This window comes from Onychostoma macrolepis, chromosome 05 (genome assembly GCF_012432095.1).
Source record: "Onychostoma macrolepis isolate SWU-2019 chromosome 05, ASM1243209v1, whole genome shotgun sequence".
NCBI lineage: Eukaryota > Metazoa > Chordata > Actinopteri > Cypriniformes > Cyprinidae > Onychostoma > Onychostoma macrolepis.
Window position 1 is genome coordinate 33,609,360 of NC_081159.1, and position 19,307 is coordinate 33,628,666.

General features: G+C 41.3%; 2 protein-coding genes across 2 annotated transcripts; both read right to left on the reverse strand.

Annotated features, from left to right (window-relative positions):
• Window positions 1–22: 22 nt before the first annotated feature.
• Window positions 23–9,889, reverse strand: tagln3a (transgelin 3a). The gene is made up of 5 exons (XM_058776281.1): window positions 9,548–9,889; window positions 8,846–9,075; window positions 7,896–8,070; window positions 2,086–2,188; window positions 23–208 (listed from the first exon to the last, which is right to left on the reverse strand). The coding sequence occupies exons 2-5, from the start codon at window positions 9,023–9,025 to the stop codon at window positions 25–27; spliced, it is 642 nt and encodes a 213-aa protein (XP_058632264.1). The 5' UTR covers window positions 9,026–9,075; window positions 9,548–9,889; the 3' UTR covers window positions 23–24.
• A 785-nt stretch (window positions 9,890–10,674) lies between these two features.
• Window positions 10,675–19,102, reverse strand: LOC131541582 (uncharacterized protein C3orf85-like). Its single transcript, XM_058777425.1, has 4 exons — window positions 19,027–19,102; window positions 18,768–18,892; window positions 10,887–10,972; window positions 10,675–10,800 (listed from the first exon to the last, which is right to left on the reverse strand). The coding sequence occupies exons 1-4, from the start codon at window positions 19,070–19,072 to the stop codon at window positions 10,725–10,727; spliced, it is 333 nt and encodes a 110-aa protein (XP_058633408.1). The 5' UTR covers window positions 19,073–19,102; the 3' UTR covers window positions 10,675–10,724.
• Between the last annotated feature and the right edge of the window lie 205 nt (window positions 19,103–19,307).

Below are 19,307 nucleotides of genomic sequence, written 5' to 3' on the forward strand. Positions count from 1 at the left end.
TTTAAATACCAGACTGTATGGTGTTTAGGGATTGCTCTGATGTCCATTGTGTCGAGGAGAGTCATACCGCATGATTTGCCGTGGGGTGCCGTACCCTACCATGCCAGATTGAGATGCTCCACGATTGGTTCCCATTTGCAAGCCGATAAGACTGCGACCTTGACGCAGCTGCTCCTCAGAAAACTCCCTCTTGTGGACCTTGGCTTTCCTAAAACACAATAAAAACATTCAAATGCAGGAAGTGTGTGTTTAGAGGTTGCATGAGATGGAGTAGCTGTATTTGATTTAGTCCCGTAGATCCAGACTTCTGACTGTTGGCATAAAGTCTGGTCCAATTTTATTAGCAGCAAATAAATTTGTGTTGATTTTCTCTGGTCTTTCTTTTGAAAAATTACAAAAAAGATAGTTTTTGTCACTGATAACACGACAGAATGTTCAGAATGTATTTCAAAGATCCAAAGCCATTAACCTCACAACTAATTATTCTTTCTTCATACATGCTCATTGGCCTTTTGGAATGTTGGGATTGTGACTATAACAAGACCAGTGAGAAATAAAGGTACAAAAGCTGTCACTGGTGCGGTACCTTTTCAAAAGGTACATGTTTGTACCTAAAGGGTCCATTTTGGTACCTTAAAGGTACATATTAGTACTTAAAGTGTACATATTTTAACCTAATAGGTACAAAAGTGTACCTTTTGAAAAGGTACCACCCCAGTGACAGCTTTTGTATCTTTATTTCTGAGAGTGTACTGTCTTGTGCTCTATGCGAACACATACCGTTGCACGTGCCAGTCCACATAAAGTGCAGAAGTTGTGTTGAAACACTGAATTTTAAGTATAAATTAAAACACTGTTTTTTTTTCTTATTTTCCATCACTGATTTTGGTCTTTAAGTTAGTTTAAGCCAATGCGGTGCCACTGGTTATTTTTTCAATCTAAAAAAATCTGATGCTTAAGACATGAAAATGGTATATAAGCAAATTTTTGTCAAATAAGAAAAAAATCATGCTTTGGTAAAAAAATAATTGGCATAAAATGCTGAAATTATGCACTGAAAAAAAAAAAAACATTCATTGAATTTACTACATTTTTTTAAGGTAAGTGGTTGCAATCAATTTATTATAGCTACATTTAAATAAACAAATTTAGTTGACTAACTTTCAACAAAATTTGTTTATTTAAATGTAGCTAAAATAAATTGATTGCAACCACTTACCTTAAAATAATTTAGTAAATTCAATGAATAATTTTTTTCAGTGTGAGATACAAAGACATAATTATGAGATATAAAGTTATTATTAATGACACAACATTAAAAAGTCATGAAATAAAAAGTCTAAATTATGAGGTAAAAAAAATCTTAATTATGACATAAGTCATTATGACAAAAAGTTGAAATTATGGTAAAGGAGAAAAGGTAAAAAAATGTATCTCATATTTCAACTTTTTATGTCATCCTCGCATTTTTTTAGCTCATAATTATGAGGACCTCGAACTCGATGAGGGTCACCCAAAAGTGCATCTACACTGTTGTTTATAGGCAATAGCCAATTTAGATAACACCAAAAGCACTTAATGATTATTTGAAATGAAAATAATCAATTTGTAATGAATCAGCAGTTCTTACAGAAGGTCTCTTGCAAATAATCACTGTTCACACTCTAATTACCTACATCACTTAATGCATGACTGACTTAACGCCAGCTAGACAGCCTCTGCAAAGACTGCACCCACCAGGTACAAATAAAACAATTTGATTGGCTGAAGAATCTGAATTTAGATTCTATTCGTTTGCACTGTTGGCAATTCTGCAAGAATAGGCTGTGATGGCTAAGTTCTGATTAGATAACCTTTCACCACTTTTCGTTTGTACACTGACAAAGCCTCAACGGACACAATCAGGAGCTGAAAGTGACTGGATATGCATAGGAAATTAAAGATAAACAAAATTTATTTTTAGACTTTTTTTTACACCAGGAAAGAAGGCTTTGCTGCAGAGGCCCAGAGAGTTTCCTGACCGGGGGTCTCAGTCCATCTATGGGCAAAGTGCAAATGAGTGACACCCTTCTTTGTTCGGCTCACCTATGAAACCAGTCTTTGTCTCCACGGTAATGTCCATCATCCTTTGTCAGAGCTTCACTTCCCAGAGCCATCAGTGTCCCCTGGACTGCAGCCATGTCCTTTCCTTTAAAACAGAGCAAAAAGCCTTATGAACATGATACCTGTGACACAGTGCTTGCCAAAGGCATTTTGTACAGTCCCATATACACCATGTTAATGACAATAGTTAAATCAGGAGTTCTCAACTCTGGCCCTCGAGGGCCACTTTCCTGCAGAGTTTAGCTCCAACCCTAATCAAACTAATGAGGATTTTTGATATATGAATATAGATAATGAAGGAAAATGTACATCTCATTCAGTCAAACTGATGGATAAGGATTGTTTGTAATGCAACCTTATGATCTGAAATTATAGACCAACTGTATATTCTTCAAGAAACGGCTAAAAACACATCTCTTCCATCTTTATTTGACCCTCTAACTCTGGCACTCTCTATTCATTTTCCAACTGCTTGTTTTTCTTCTTTTTCCATTCCATCTACTTGTTTTCTTTTTATGCATTTACACAGTGCTGGGTAAATATTGGACAGAACACATGCTGGGTTATTTTCAACCAACAGTTGGGTTAAATCTTTAACCCAACCTTCTGGGCAGTAACCCAATCGCGGGGTTCGTTCATATTTTACCTAGTGCTGGGTTGTATTTAACCCAGCATTTTTTAGAGTGTAAATATATATAAATATATATATACACTGAACAAAATTATAAACGCAACACTTTTGTTTTTGCCCCCATTTTTCATGAGCTGAACTCAAAGATCTAAGACTTTTTCTATGTACACAAAAGGCCTATTTCTCTCAAATATTGTTCACAAATCTGTCTAAATCTGTGTTAGTGAGCACTTCTCCTTTGCCGAGATACTCCATCCACCTCACAGGTGTGGCATATCAAGATGCTGATTAGACAGCATGATTATTGCACAGGTGTGCCTTAGGCAGGCCACAATAAAAGGCCACTCTAAAATGTGCAGTTTTATCACACAGCACAATGCCATAGATGTCGCAAGTTCTGAGGGAGCGTGCAATTGGCATGCTGACTGCAGGAATGTCCACCAGAGCTGTTGCCCGTGAATTGAATATTCATTTCTCTACCATAAGCCGTCTCCAAAGGAGTTTCAGAGAATTTGGCAGTACATCCAACCGGCCTCACAACCGCAGACCACGTGTAACCACACCAGCCCAGGACCTCCACATCCAGCATCTTCACCTCCCAGTTTGTCTGAGACCAGCACAGGTGCATTTTATTGATGGCATTTTGAATGCACAGAGATACCGTGACGAGATCCTGAGGCCCATTGTTGTGCCATTCATCCACGACATCACCTCATGTTGATAATGCATGGCCCCATGTTGCAAGGATCTGTACACAATTCCTGGAAGCTGAAAACATCCCAGTTCTTGCATGGCCAGCATACTCACCGGACATGTCACCCATTGAGCATGTTTGGGATGCTCTGGATAGGCGTATACGACAGCGTGTTCCAGTTCCTGCCAATATCCAGCAACTTCATACAGCCATTGAAGACAATCAATCAACAACCTGATCAACTCTATGCAGGAGATGTGTTGCACTGTGTGAGGCAAATGGTGGTCACACCAGATACTGACTGGTTTTCGGACCCCCCCAATACAGTAAAACTGCACATTTTAGAGTGGCCTTTTATTGTGGCCAGCCTAAGGCACACCTGCGCAATAATCATGCTGTCTAATCAGCATCTTGATATGCCACACCTGTGAGGTAGATGGAGTATCTCGGCAAAGGAGAAGTGCTCACTGACTGCGTTTACATGGACATCAATACTCCGATTTTAATACGATTAAGACAATACTCTGATTAAGAGTCTACCATGTAAACAGAGATTTTTGATTACCTTAATCCGGCTAAAGTCATAATCGAAGTAAACACAAATCGAATTAAGACATGTGGAGTATTCCTATTTTAGTCGCATTATCGAGGTGCAGTACAGACATGTAAACCCCTTAATCAAACTATTACCGTCGTGTAGAACTTTTCACCGCATTTTACGACAGGATACACACGGCAGCAGTCAACTGTTTGATGGCAAATAAAAGAGCTTCAACACCGCCCTCGTCTGTATGCGCGTACAAATAATTAACTGCACTTGAAGCTTTCATAAAATTAAAAATGAAACACCCAAAACTGTATATGGCATCATCACGAAGACGGACTATATGTTTATACCTGAAATTCTGGAGGAGACGTCGGATGGAGTCGCGTGGTAACGTAATGACGCATGCCATTAATCGATCTATGTACTATAACATGTAAAACGGGAACATGAAAGGATTATTTTAAAAGCAACTCATGTAAACACCTTAATCATAATATTGTCTTATTCAGAATAAGGTAAATAATTAGATTACTGATGTCCATGTAAATGTAGTCACTAACACAGATTTAGACAGATTTGTGAACAATATTTGAGAGAAATAGGCCTTTTGTGTACATAGAAAAAGTCTTAGATCTTTGAGTTCAGCTCATGAAAAATGGGGGCAAAAACAAAAGTGTTGAGTTTATCATTTTGTTCAGTGTATATACACAGTATATACAGTATATGTATATACAGTGTATGTATATATATATATATATATATATATATATATATATATACACACACACACACACACACACATATATATATATATATATATATATATATATATATACACATATATGTATAAATGGATGTGTGGGTGTGTGTGTGTGTATGTATGTATGTATGTATGTATGTATATGTACATATATAAAAATAAAATAAAATAAAAAAACTATGTATACTGCGTTGGGCTGACCAAGACTTGTCATACATTTTATTGCTCTTTTGTTGATTTTGATTGCTTCTATTGTCCTCATTTGTAATTCGCTTTGGATAAAAGTGTCTGCTAAATGACTAAATGTAAATGTATATTACAAAAGTAATATATTTGATTAAAGACAATGCATGCTACATAATATAGACATAATTTATGTCTATAGACAAAATCCCTAATGAGTTAAATAGTGCCAGAGTATATAAAAAGGGCAGTAAGGTGGATATTGTTAGAGATAATGAAGATGACCGGACTGAAAATAGTAGAAATAACATTTTGTATGATCTTCTTTAGACTTCCACTGAGACATGTATGCAAAGCCATATGACTGATAGGATAAGAAAGATGGTTGATAGTGGTAAATTATGCAGATTATGTTAGATATTAGAAGGCTTTTGATACTGTAGAATAGATCATTCCATTTCATTGTATAAATTAAGGGCAATAGGGCGCAATGAAGAGGCTATTTGGTGGGTACAATCTTATCTTGAAAACAGAAGTCAGAGAGTAGATGTTAAAGGTATATTGTCTAGCGTGTTACCAATTACCTGTGGTGTTCTTCAAGGAAGCGTTTTAAGTCCTTTATTTTTTCTAATATAAATTATCTTAAATTAGCATATTTGGTAGAACTCTTCATTCAGATGATGCAGCAATTTTAGCATCTCATCAAAGCAAAAGAGTCCTTGAGGATAGCAAGTCTTGTCAGTTACAAGAGGTGTCCACTTGGTTTTTGGGTAATAAACTTTCCTTACATTTAGGTAAGACTCAGTCCATTCTCTTGAGGGAGACTGCATAAGAATGCTGATTTATGATGAAGTTTGATGATAAGGTTATAGAATCAGAGAATGTTGTTAATTACTGAGGGTGTCTTCTTTAACAGGTGAATTTATAGGTAGAAATGCTCTTAATAAAATATGCGGTAGAATTAAATTGGATTTACTGGATGTTCATACCTAAAGTTGTTGTCAGGTGCATCGATACAACCACACTTCAGTTGGGGTAAACGTACCTATTAAGCACACTTCCATTTTTGAGCTCAGATTATAAAAAGAAAAAATAATTTATTATCCTACTTGATGTCTTAACCAATTGATGTGTTTGTTACTATATACCTCCTATAATTTCAAGTCAATCAGAAATTTGCACACTGAAATATGGGTCCCCATGTGTTCACACTGTCTGGCGGCCATTTTGAAAGCTGTCTGAAAACTTTCACCAAAAGAGGAGCCCTTTAAATGAGCATTTTTTAGATGTTTAAGCCTTTATTTTGGGTAAGTTTCACTACTTACTGTAAAATTAAGAGATTAATGTTCAGACTTTTGCATATTATAACCTGGAACTTGAATGTGGGAAATAATTACATCAGATCCAAAAGATTTGTTTTAGCAACACAGCGCAGATGCTACAGAACACAGTTAGCTGACTAGCTGTATATTGTGTGCTACACTAATATATTACTGCACAGGCATTACTGGCTTGTACTTTTACATCCATAATATTATAAATTGACAGTTTATTGCTGGTCTGTGGTTTTACACTGCTGTAATTTTTAAAGATTTCATATTATTTTAAGGTGAGCTTAAAGGGTACAGTACTATGAAAATCACACAGCTTCAGTGTGACATCAATAAGAAAAAGTATACTTTCATAGATATTGTTAATAATAGTTGTTCATAATAAAATATGTATGAACTTAATACATGACCTAGACAATTTATTTAGCAAAATCCTGTCATTTTAACAAATATTACATGAAATTTATTAAAAATTGTTGCTGCTCCAATTAAGCTCAGTGTGAGCTCTTTAAGCAACTGATGGTTGTCACTTTATATTAAGTTAATACATTTTTTTTATGGATTCAGTCGACTCAAATCTGCAGACTGGCTCTGACCTTTGGCAACTAGCATCAACTTCTTCAGGCTACATCTGTGGAAATCGCAGCAAAAATCCATTTAAAAAGAGGTTTCACAATGAGGCTAGTTTCTGTGTTCATCCCCAAGAATGAAATGTTTTATTGGTTTGTTTTATTTGATTTTTGAATGTGTTACTTAGATGAACGTGGACTAGATGTTGCAATGTGCTTAAATGACACTTCATTATGAATATATAACTGATCGAACTGAATGCCTTGCTGCTTGATTTTAGTGTTCTGTTTTTTTTGTGATCGACTTTGTACCTTCAAAAAATATATTTTTCAATTATTCTTTAAAAAGGTTGTTTAAAATAAACAAGAATTTTTAATAAAACATGATGTGACCTATTAACACACAAATGTACCTATTAAGCACAGACAGACTTTTTGAATTTAATGATGTATATCTTAATTGAAATGCTTTTGTCATTTAAAATAAAATTAAATATTTTTGTGTGAGAGATTAATATTTTATTTTAACATAACTTTTTGTATTGAAAACCAATATTTTGTGCACTAAAAATGTCTCAATGTAGATTTTGGTGAGCTTAATAGGTACGTTTACCCTATGCGGCCTTTTTGGTACAGCAGTTGTTCAAATTAGTAATTAGATTTGTTTTTTTTTTGGTAATTTTTTATGTATAGTATGTGATGGTTGTGTTATTTTAAAATTAGTATAGGATAGGGATATTGTGATAACACCACAATGGAAATAAGCCATAGGTTTTATTCTGTTTATTTTATCCTCAACCATTTTTAAATTGTATGGGATATTTGTGTGTTTCTTGTATAGTTTTGAAAACTTGCCAAATAAGTTAAAATCAGATCAAATCATACTTTAGGTAAAGTACTTACTTCTGTGGGCCAAAATGTCTTCACTATTTCAAAATGAATTAATGAAGTGAAACCTTTCAAATATGTGAGTGAAACCTCACTAGTAAAACAGGTTTAAAATGATGCTCATCTTTAAATCTGGTTTAGATATAGTGGCAGGGAAGATGCATGTGTGTGTGTGTGTGTGTGTGTTACCTTCCCAAAGATCAACAGTTTGGAATATGTCTCCTCTATTGACACCATAGTCTTCAGCAGCCTGCAGGAACTGAGAAATCTTTTCCATTTGCTTAAAGACCATACTACTTTCTGTAATTTTCTTAATTGGTTCCTCACCACTGGGGTACAGACTGTTGATGAGCCGGCAGAGAATCTGGGAAGGGGTTAAGAGACAGGAAGAGCGAAGAGTGAAAGGAGGAACATATTTCATTTAAGTTCTGCCAGATTCTAAATAATGCATCCTAGTGATTACTAAAACAATAACTAAGAGACAGAAAGGTGTCTGTGTCTTCTAAGGTATCCTGTAAAATTGCTCCATCTCGGTTTTTGCATATTATTAAAATAGCAAGAGCAAAATTACAATTAGTGCTTCGCAAATTATAGTACAGTGTTTCTCAGACATGCATGAATGGCACACTATTTCCGGTGAATTTGTGTATCTATGAAGTGTGTATCCATGCATACCTGTTCAGAAAATATTACCCAAACTTTTTTCAAAAATGCAAAAGTGGCAAGGATTTATTTATTTTTTTACCACAAAGTGAAGTACACTTCATTTGATAAAAAATGTCCTGAATACGTGAATAATATTACTGAAGTATATTTTTACAAGAAAATACTATTTTAGCTATTCTACTTCAAAATTTTTGTTAATTGCTGTTTCTTTGTAATTAATTCAAAAATACTAGTAATTTCTGAGTAAAAAATTGTTTCAGTGTCATAATCATGTCACATGATTATTTTATTATTCCGCAATGCAATTATCATTCCAAATTATGATTCCAGCTCTTAGATGTGTAAGATATAGGGAAAGGTTAATTAAATTGTTTTAGGTTCCCCATGTTAAAAATTAGTTGCTGACATTAATATAACAATTTTAAATGACCTCCCTATAATTTCCTTGCTCCTATTCCTTATTCAACACCTACTGTTCCACTCGTGAGCCATTTCTGGAAGTTCTGTCTGCCAGGTTCAGGTCGCTCCAAGTCGTCACCACACTGGGCCAGGATCCATTCCACAAGCCGAGCCTCCAAATCCGCATTGTATTTCTGTTCAATCTTCTCTTGGACCTCACGGCTGAGCCCATAGCTTGGTCCCCTGTTTGCCATGGCGGCACTCGGACATTAACACCAACCTACACTGGTAAAAATCTCAACCCCTATAGGGTGGGAAACACAACACATGGTTTTAATTTCTTATTTTAAAGCACTATATGCCTATAGACTAAAACAGATTGGCCACAGCTTACTCTGTGACAAACCATACTGGCAGGAGAGTTCAACTAAATCTCCAATGATTTTTAATTAGAACTTAATTGCATATCAAGTATTGATAGATTTCATTTGTTTAGCCATACAAAAACTGAAGGGCTATTTGTCCTCCACTGGGTGATATGCATCAAACGTCGAGTGCGAGTCCCTCCTAGACATGAAACAGCAATACAATGATATTGACGCTGTTAAATAGACTACAATGACCGCGTTTCCATTTGATCACGAAACTGACATAAACGCCAATTTGTGTCCCACAGACTCTAGTTCAAAATGACAACAGGCAACCACATCGCTAACCGATTGTTTAATATGCCCTAATTTATCCACAATGCAGTGAGATGTTATGCATCTACTCACTAGTGATGGAGGCTGTTTGTTGTCTTCCTCGGCCGTGTAATGTCCGTCTGTTGGCAGCATGGAGGACTATTCGTATGGAGCAGGGGAGGGGGAGTGGGACGCAGCTCAGCATCCGTCATTACGTGGAAACAGCCCAAGCAGAGCATCACGCATCATCCTCGCTGATGGAGCTCTACAGTGTTACATAACACGGAAGGTTGCGCGCATCACTGGCGCGACATGTTGCAGTAGCCTATGTAAAGCGCGTCTGGCCAAAAGGGCGTTGAAAGCCGTTCGGAAGAATGGCAGAATTGTGTGGATGAAAACATCAGTGTGCGTACATAGAAAAACAGGCCATAAGAACACGGTATCATAATACAGTCGGGGATGATGCAATAATATGGTCGTCGCGCGTGAATTGCGGCTACATTCCTCAAATGAAGAATAGGCTTTTAAAATACTGATCTTTATAAAGCGCTTTTTAATAAATCCAACAAAGGTGTAAATGCAAAATTCTTTATTGTTAAGTAATTGCGAATATCAGCCTACATAACTGAACATATAAATAGGAAGTTGGCATAATAGGATATTTTTTTTTAGCATCAAGAAAACAGCCTATATGTAAAAAAGAAAAAGAATGCGTATTTTAGTTGCTGACAACGATTTCTAGTCGTTTATTTTTAATTTGTAATAACATATAAAAATTTTTTTTTTTTTTTTACAGTTGACTGTCAGTCAATACAAAATAGTTTAAAATAATTTGCTATGATTGACATGTCATGCCATCTATGGAATGCTGTATACGCGCCACTTAAAAATTAAACCAACAAAAAATAAAAATGTAAATAAATAAATGTTCAAATATAAAAACATAGATTTATTTAGTTTGTTTGATTTGTGGTAAAAATGAAAAAGTAATAATAAAATGTAATAACATTTTCACAAAGCATTTGCCAAACGCTTTTCTTTATCTGACATATTTAATAATGACCAAAATTTTACTTTTAAGTGCTCTGGTCCTTCATACTGTATAAGCGCTTTATACTATGCTAAAAAGCATTGCTGCAAATTAGCTGCAATCTCTGAGAGAACTCTTTGCTTAAAATTGGCTGCTGCTCTGCTCACAACCCTGAGATCAGCAAAGCAGCCTCAGCACTCGCCACTGACTTAATCAGTCGATCGTTTTTGTCCATATCAATCACTGCTGGCCTGTGTGTGCATCCAGCTGTGCTCTTACATCCCTCAGCATGTCCATGTAGAGCCTATTGGTCTCACTATGGAGAGAAAGAAGACATTTATTTCCTTGGTATTTTATTGGATTGCTCTCAATACCATAATTTAAACTATTTAGGATACTCACTCAGCCAGAGAACGGTCAAACACCAGGTTTCCCATGTCCATGTAATACTGAGCATTTGTTCTCAAATCAGTCCAGTATTCATTTGCCTGCCACATAGACAACATGATGCTGTGATGTACTAATTAGCCTACTTACTTAGCCTAATGTCATTAGGAGAATTTATTCATTCTTTTATGTGTTGCACTGTATTTTAATTTGTTTTCCATTCATTTTACTATTGTATACATAGACTTTAAAAAATGTAAGACTGATTATGTAAAGGAATAATTCACCCAAAAATTAAAACGTTCTCACCCTCAAGACATCCTTGATATAGATGAGTTTGTTACTTCATGGGACAGTTTTGGAGAAATTTAGCATCACATCACTTACTCACCAATGGATCCTCTGCAGTGAATGGGTGCTGTCAGAATGAGAGTCCAAACAGCAGATAAAAACATCACACAAGTAATCCACACAACTCCAGTCCACCAATTAATGTCTTACAACACGAAAAGCTGTGTTTATGAGAAATAAATGCATTATTAAGACATTTTACAAACCATTTAAACTGGCTAAAATATAAGTCCTTCATGCATAACATTGCTTTCTACATTGAAAAAGTTGTCTTATCTGAATAGAGACATTTGTACAGATCGAGCACTGTTTACAAGCGAAACCAGTCCAAAAACAGTTCTATACAAACATGTTGGTGGATTTTGATGTAAGAGGACAACAGGGGATGGATTTTTTCTTCACTGGAGGAATTTATTGTGGACTCATATTTTGTCCAGAAGTGATGGTTTAAAGATAAAACGCATGAACAATGGGTGTGTTTCCATTCAAACACAGCTTTTTACTTCACAAGTTGTTAATTGAGAGACTGGAGTGGTGTGGATTTATGTTCTGTTTTTATCAGCTGTTTGGACTCTCATTCTGACGGCACCCATTCGCTGCAGAGGATCCATTGCTGAGCAAGTGAGGTAATGCTACATTTCTCTAAATGAACAAACAAACTCATCTACTGTACATCTTGAAGGGCCTGAGGGTGAGTAAATTTTCAACATATTTTCATTTTATTGAAGAACTATTTCATTAAGTAGGCTAATTAAATAACAACTTTATAAAGCAACATCTTAATTCAAACATAAAGATAAGTCTAAATCCAGAAAATGTTATTTCATGTTTAGAACCTCTAAAGTGAACGTCTCGGTTACGTATGTAATCCTCATTCCCTGAAGGAGGGAACGGAGACGTCACGTCTATTGACGACAAATTGGGATCTCGCCAGAGAGACCAATCCACTTAGAGTGTAACTAAACCAGCCAATGGACATTGGCATGCGGTATTTCACATCTGGCTGCCACACCACTGGTGACCCGGCAGCTCAGCTGTGGTACAGCGACTGTGGCGACGGGATGTGACGTCTCCGTTCTCTCCTTCAGGGAATGAGGGTTGCATACGTAACCGAGACGTTCCCTTTCAGTCGGTCATTCCGAGTCACGTCGGTGACTGACGAATTGGGATCCCTACCAAAGCGCCACAGGAGGTGTCCCCTCCAGTGCCCTGTGTAGGCCCCTGGTCCTTCCTAGAAGGCAGACGATAGGACCAGGCTCTACACAGAGAAGGTCGACTACTTCTGTTCCTCGAGCAACCCAAACAGTAGGACTTGGATATCACTGGGAAAGTGTGCCCTTCCACCTGGAGGGGGTTAAGTTACATTTACTCATGTGAAGTAACCCCGTAGGGCCCTATTGCATATGGAAGTCTCTGAGATGGCACAGGCTGCATCATTTAGAGACGGCAGATCGTGGTCTGCCAGGGAAACACGGCCCTAGTAAGTATACCATGGAATAACATATGAGATCCCAACAGGGTCACTCACATGGGCACTAGCTTCACACCAGATTTCAAGAATTCATTGGCTGAAGGCCTGGCGCCAGACGCTCCACCACGTCTGGCCGCTGGAGTGCTGGAGGACTCAACAGGGTTTGCCCGGTCAGGGAACTCTCTGGAGATTTTAGGCATTAAGGACGCCGCAAACCGACTCTGAACTGGGTCTCTCAGTGCCATTACCCGTTTGAGGTGAGAACACAGGAGGAAACCGGTTCGACACGTAGGCTATAGAACCTATCGAACGTGTTAGGAGACGCCCAGCCCACAGCTCTACAGATGTCTGCTAGCGAGGCACCATGAGCCAGCGCCCAGGATGATGCGACACCCTTAGTGGAGTGAGCACGCAGCCTGAGCGGGCAGGGCACACCTTGTGCTTCATAGGTCAAGGTGATGGCATCCACTATCCAATGGGCCATCCTCTGCTTGGAGACAGCCTTCCCCTTCTACTGTCCTCCGTAACAGACAAAAAGCTGTTCTGAGGTCCTAAAGCTCTGAGTTCTATCCACATACTGTGCGTACAGGACAGAGCAAAGCTAGGGCTGGGTCTGCCTCCTCCAGGGACAGCGCTTGCAGGTTCACCATCTGGTCCCTGAAGGGAGTGGTAGGAACCTTGGGCATGTAGCTGGGCCGGGGTCAGTGTTGCACTGGAGTCAGCCGGCCCGAACTCAAGGCACGAATCGTCGACCGAAAATGCCTGCAGGTCCCCCACCCTCTTGATAGAGGCCAGTGCAGTCAGGAGTAGGGTTTTCATAGAAAGAAACTTCAACTCGACTGACTGCAAAAGACTGTAAACCTTAAGGGTGGAGGGGGACAGCCTACGCTCCAATCCTTGCTGCAAGAAGGAAAGCACGGCTCTGATCGAACATCTCCAGGGATCCTCATGGTGAGAGGAACACCATTCGACGAACAGGTTCCACTTCAGATCATAGGCCCGTCTAGTGGACTGTGCTCGTGCTGAAGCGATAGTAAGTGCTACCTCTTGGGGTAGGTCACCTAGAACCTCCGCGTCCCGTCCAGGGACCACATGTGGAGTTTCCACAGGTCTGGATGCGGGTGCCAGAGGGTGCCCCATCTCTGAGAAAGCAGATCCTTCCTCAGAGGAATCGGCCAGGGAGGGGCTGTCACGAGGAGCATGAATTCCGGGAACCAGGCCCTGTCGGGCTAATATGGAGCCACTAACAGGACCTGCTCCTCGTCCTCCCTGATCTTGCACAGTGTCTAATGCTAGTAGACTCACTGGGGGGGAACGCATATTTGGGCAGGCCCAGGGGCCAGCTGTGTGCCAGTGCATCCGTGCCGAGCGTTACCTCGGTTAGGGAGTAGAACCACTGGCAGTGGGTGGTTTCTGGAGATGCAAACAGGTCTACCTGAGCAACTCCGAACCGCCTCCAAATCAGCTGAACTACCTGGGGATGGCCCCTGGAAGTGCTGCTCGAGACAGCTCGTTGGCTGCCCGATTGAACACTCCTGGGATGTAGATGGCACGAAGGGACCTCAGATGCTTCTGACTCCAGAGGAGGAGGTGGCGGGCCTTGCTGGTTGATATATGCAACGGTCGCAGTGTTGTCCGTGCAGACCAGAACGTCCCTGCCCTGGCTGAACCCAGTGAGTACCGTGTCGCCATGCCCACTTCACGACTCGGCCATGGAGCCAGTGCTGAAGCGGTCTCATATGGAGCAGACCGAGGGGAACTACCTCCACAGCTGCCGCCATATGCCCCAGGAGCCTCTGAAAAAATTTCAGTGGGATTGCTGTCTGGCCTGATAAAGTCTTGAGGCAGTTCAGCACCGCGTGAGCACGTTCCTGGGTGAGGCATGCTGTCTGGATGACCGAATCCAAATCCATGCCGAGAAAAGAGATCCTCTGCATTGGCACAAGTTTGCTCATTTGTTGGTCCAAAATGCAGCAGCTAGAGTCCTTACTAGAACCAGGAAATATGACCATATTAGCCCGGTTCTGTCAACACTGCACTGGCTGCCTATCAAACATCGGATAGATTTTAAAATCTTGTTAATTACTTATAAAGCCCTGAATGGTTTAGCTCCTCAGTACTTGAGCGAGCTCTTATCACATTATAGTCCTCCACGTCCAATGCGTTCTGAAAACTCTGGCCGTTTGATAATACCTAGAATATCAAAATCGACTGCGGGCGGCAGACCCTATTCCTATTTAGCACCCAAACTCTGGAACAACCTACCTAACACTGTTCGGGAGGCAGACACACTCTGTCAGTTTAAATCTAGATTAAAGACCCATCTCTTTAGCCTGGCTTACACATAACACATTAATACGCTTCTATTATTCAAATCCGTTAAAGGATTGTTAGGCTGCATTAATTAGATCAACCGGAACCGGGAACACTCCCCATAACACATGATGTACTCGTTACATCGTAAGTAGAATGGCATCTACGCTAATATTTGTCTGTTTCTTTCCTATTCTGTTTCTCAGTCCGTATCCGATCAGATGGTGGATCAGCACCAAGAGATGATGTCTGCAGCCCTGATCGTCAGCGGAGACCAGGACACCCAGATGAGCCCCAGAGACATATCCCCAGTGAAAACCTCGATTGAATACAATAAAATATAAAAAAAATAAAATAAAATAAAATAAAATATAATAAAATACCTAACTACATAATACTACTATTGTTAGAAATCACAACAAAATTAAAATAGAAATATAAACTTTTGAACTGCGGGTTTCGTCTGGTCAGAGGAGAACTGGCCCCCCGACTGAGCCTGGTTTCTCCCAAGGTTTTTTTTTTTCTCCATTCTGTCTCAGAGGGAGTTTTGGTTCCTTGCCGCTGTCGCCTCTGGCTTGCTCAGTTGGGGACACTTAATTTCTAGCGATTATCGCGCGATTTGATTGCACAGATACTGTTTAAACTAAACTGAGCTAGACAATGACATCTCTGAATTCAATAATGAAATGCCTTTAACTGAAAATTGAGTGTTTAATCTTATCATTAGACATTACTGACACTCTATCCTCTAATTTGATACTGTTAAGTGCTTTGACACAATCTGTATTGTTAAAAGCGCTATATGAATAAAGGTGACTTGACTTGACTCTTTTCCCAGTTGACCCGAAGACCCAACTGGCTGAGGTGTCTGAGCACCAGGTGCCTGTGTGTGCACAACTAATTGCGAGACTGTGTGAGTATGAGGCAGTCATCGAGATAGTTGAGGATGCGCACCCCCCGTTCTCTCAAGGGAACAAGGGCTGCCTCTACTACTTTGGTGAAGACACGAGGTGACAGAGACAGCCCAAAGGACAGGACCTTGTACTGAAATGCCCAACCTTCAAACGTGAATTACAGGAATGGCCTGTGTCACAGGAGGATCGAGACGTGAAAGTATGCGTCATTCAGGTCGATCGCTGCAAACCAGTCTTGGGGACGGATGCACTCGAAAATGCGTTTCTGCGTCAACATCTTGAACGGCAGCTTGTGAAGCGCATGTTCAAAACTTGCAGATCCAAGATCGGTTGTAACCCACTGCTTTTCTTGGGCACAATAAAGTAAGGGCTGTAAAACCCTGACCTCATATCGGCTGGAGGGACCGGCTCTATCGCATCCTTCGCCACCAGGACCCAGCCGAGGGCCTGTGACGGCAGGGGGCAGAGTCTGGGTGTGAAATGTAACACTCACCTGATTCCTCCTCGTGCGGGAGGAAACGCAGGGACCTGGCTTGAGGCTTGTGACAGCCCGGCTGTCGTGTGACGACATGAAGCGGGGACTCGAGTGTTACAGCCTTTACCTGGTTCCACGTATGGGCAGGAGGGGTGTTCTTGGGCAACCCATTGCTGCCTGCTGGTGAGAGAGGAGGAGGGAAGCGAACCCGTGATGCACAGCTCGCAACTCTCCTCCTCTTGAGACCCAGAGACTGAGGAAACTGCTCTATTATTGAAGTTTTGGGCACCAAAGACAAACAAAGACAAAACGAAACAAAAGAATCTCCACCCGGCCCTCCTCCGGGCGAGGGAGTGGTGCAGTCACCATCTCCCGATGAGCAGTCTCCTCCATCCCTCTGTCGCCCATCTCAGGGCCTCTTGCACTTGCGCTTACCACAAGTTTTGGCGGGGGCCTGGACGGGCTGGGCATCCTGCCTGCGACCGGCTCCACGACACTGCCTGGTGGACGAGCAGGCTGAGGGGCTGCAGCTGGAGTGGAAGCAGTAGGTTTCCTCCGGCGCATGATGTGTTTGATGTGCATGATGTGATGTGCAAGAACTGCTGGGCAAAGCTCTCGACAGCGTCGCCGAAGAGGCCGGTCTGCGACACGGGAGCATTCAGGAACTGAACCTTCTCATGGTCCTTCATGTCAGCTAGACACAGCCAGAGATGGCGCTCCTGGATGACTAGCATGGACATCGCACCTTCGTCGCTCGAAGCGTGAGGTCTGTTGCAGCATGCAGTTCATGTAGAACCGCCAGGTCGTGACCACCCTCGTGCAGGTCTTTCAGGGCTTTGGCCTGGTGGACCTGCAGTAACGCCATGGCGTGGAGGGCAGAAGCCGCCTCCCCACAAACACTGCCAGTTAGACCTGACGAATACTTACAGGCCCGTGAGGGGAGACACGGGTCACCCCGCAGAGTGGTAGTGGCTGTTGGACACAGTTGCATGGTCACAGACCGCTCCACCGAGGGGATGCCCGCGTACCCCAAAGAGGCCCCACCATCGAGGGTGGCGAGGGCGGAGGAGCTACAAGATTTGTTTCGGGCAGTAAATGGTGCCTTCCATGATCTTGTGAGCTCCTCATGCACTTCTGGGAAGAATGGCACCGTAGGGGGCACTGAGAACCAGTGCGACCCCCACCAAGAAACCATTCATCCAGCCTTGAAGGATCGGGACGCGGTGGAGGATTCCACACGAGCCCGACATTCTCGGCGGCCCGGGAAAGCATGGCCGTCATCTCTGGGTCTGGCTCGGACAACGCTACCACACCCAAAGGGGGCAACGCAGCCGGGTCGTTATCCCCGGAGAGAGAGGACTTCGCCCACCCATGCAGCGATTGACATCTGGTCGTCAGATGCACGCTCCGTCGGCAGCTCCACCAGCTGCGGAGTGCTTGAGGGGTGAGGAACTCCACTTGGGGAAGCCCTCACCGTGATCCTCAAATCACCTCTGACTCCACCTGACGCAGCGCCGCCCCGGGTGTCGGGACGAATGCTGGATCGCAGCAGAGGCAGAGGGACTCACATGTTTGACATAGGGGAGTCTTTTATGCAACTCCGAGATGGTCATGTCCCCCCAAGAAGAACATGTGCTGAATGCCCAGACACGTGAGGCAGCAATCGTGACCGTCCTGAAGCGCCAGGAAACGACCACACCCAGAAACGCATGGGTGATAAGACATCTTTAAAAACACGCAATCACCCGTGTTGCTCTTTTAGAGAAATGCTCTTTTAGTGCTGAAGCACGCAGGGGAACTGGCCACCGCACACTCCTGGTGTGGCTGTCCACATGGAGAACGATCTTTCCTTTTTTCCCATGAGACAGTGACCACCACTGCTAACTGCCGTCACGCCCACACTCCTTGCTTTCTCAGTCACTCGCAGGACAGGAGAGCAGTAGTGATACACCACCGCTCGGCTCCGAAGCAAAAAGATGAATTAATGTGGTGCACCTGCTGCCTCTTATATCCGTGCTGCGGGGTGTGGCAGTCGGATGCAAAATACCGCATACCAATGTCCATTGGCTCGTTTAGTTACACTCGAAGTGGATTGGTCTCTCTGGCGAGATCCCAATTCGTCGGTCACCGACGTGACTCGGAGTGACCGACTGAAAGGGAACAAATATAACTTTTTTACTATGCTACAGATAAACCTTGAGGGTTTCTTTAATTAATGTAAATAGTGCTATAGAGAATCCAAATATGATGCAAGCAATGGGTATTTTAGGTCCAATTCACTCATACATCATACAATCACTATAATCAGCTGATCAATGCAAGTAGCTTTTACCAAACATTTTCAGTCTGAGGCTAGTGTTGCTAATGTTCACCTGCTCCTGTAAGGTGTAACCCCATTGGTTCTGGGGATAACTGGGGTCCCAGTAGCCAGACTGCCTCTTTAGACGTAAAAATTTCTTGGCCTGCTCCCCCTTCACAAATGGAGCAGCAAATGCACCTATGAGAAATCTCGATTATTGATTTGTTAACAAAGTAAGTCGAATACAATTTCCATTTACAATGCACACAATAAGTTCTTTGTAATGTTCTTTGCTATATACAGGCAAAATTAAATTGCACTGATTAACTCACCACTTATGAGAGTCATCAGAATCACTATATGCCTCATGCTTTTCATTTGTGCACAGGCAAGGAAAATGTCTTTGTGGTCTCTACATAAATAAAATCAATATACATTATCAATACACATTTTAAAACTCTGTATGACAAAGCACACTGTCTAACTGAAATAAACATAATATTGTATAAAATTACACTGTAGTCATATCACAAAATTTCAAAGAAATGTAAACATCAAAATATGCACATTGAAAAGTATTTTGGAGAGCTGGCTCCCAAGAACATACTTAAGT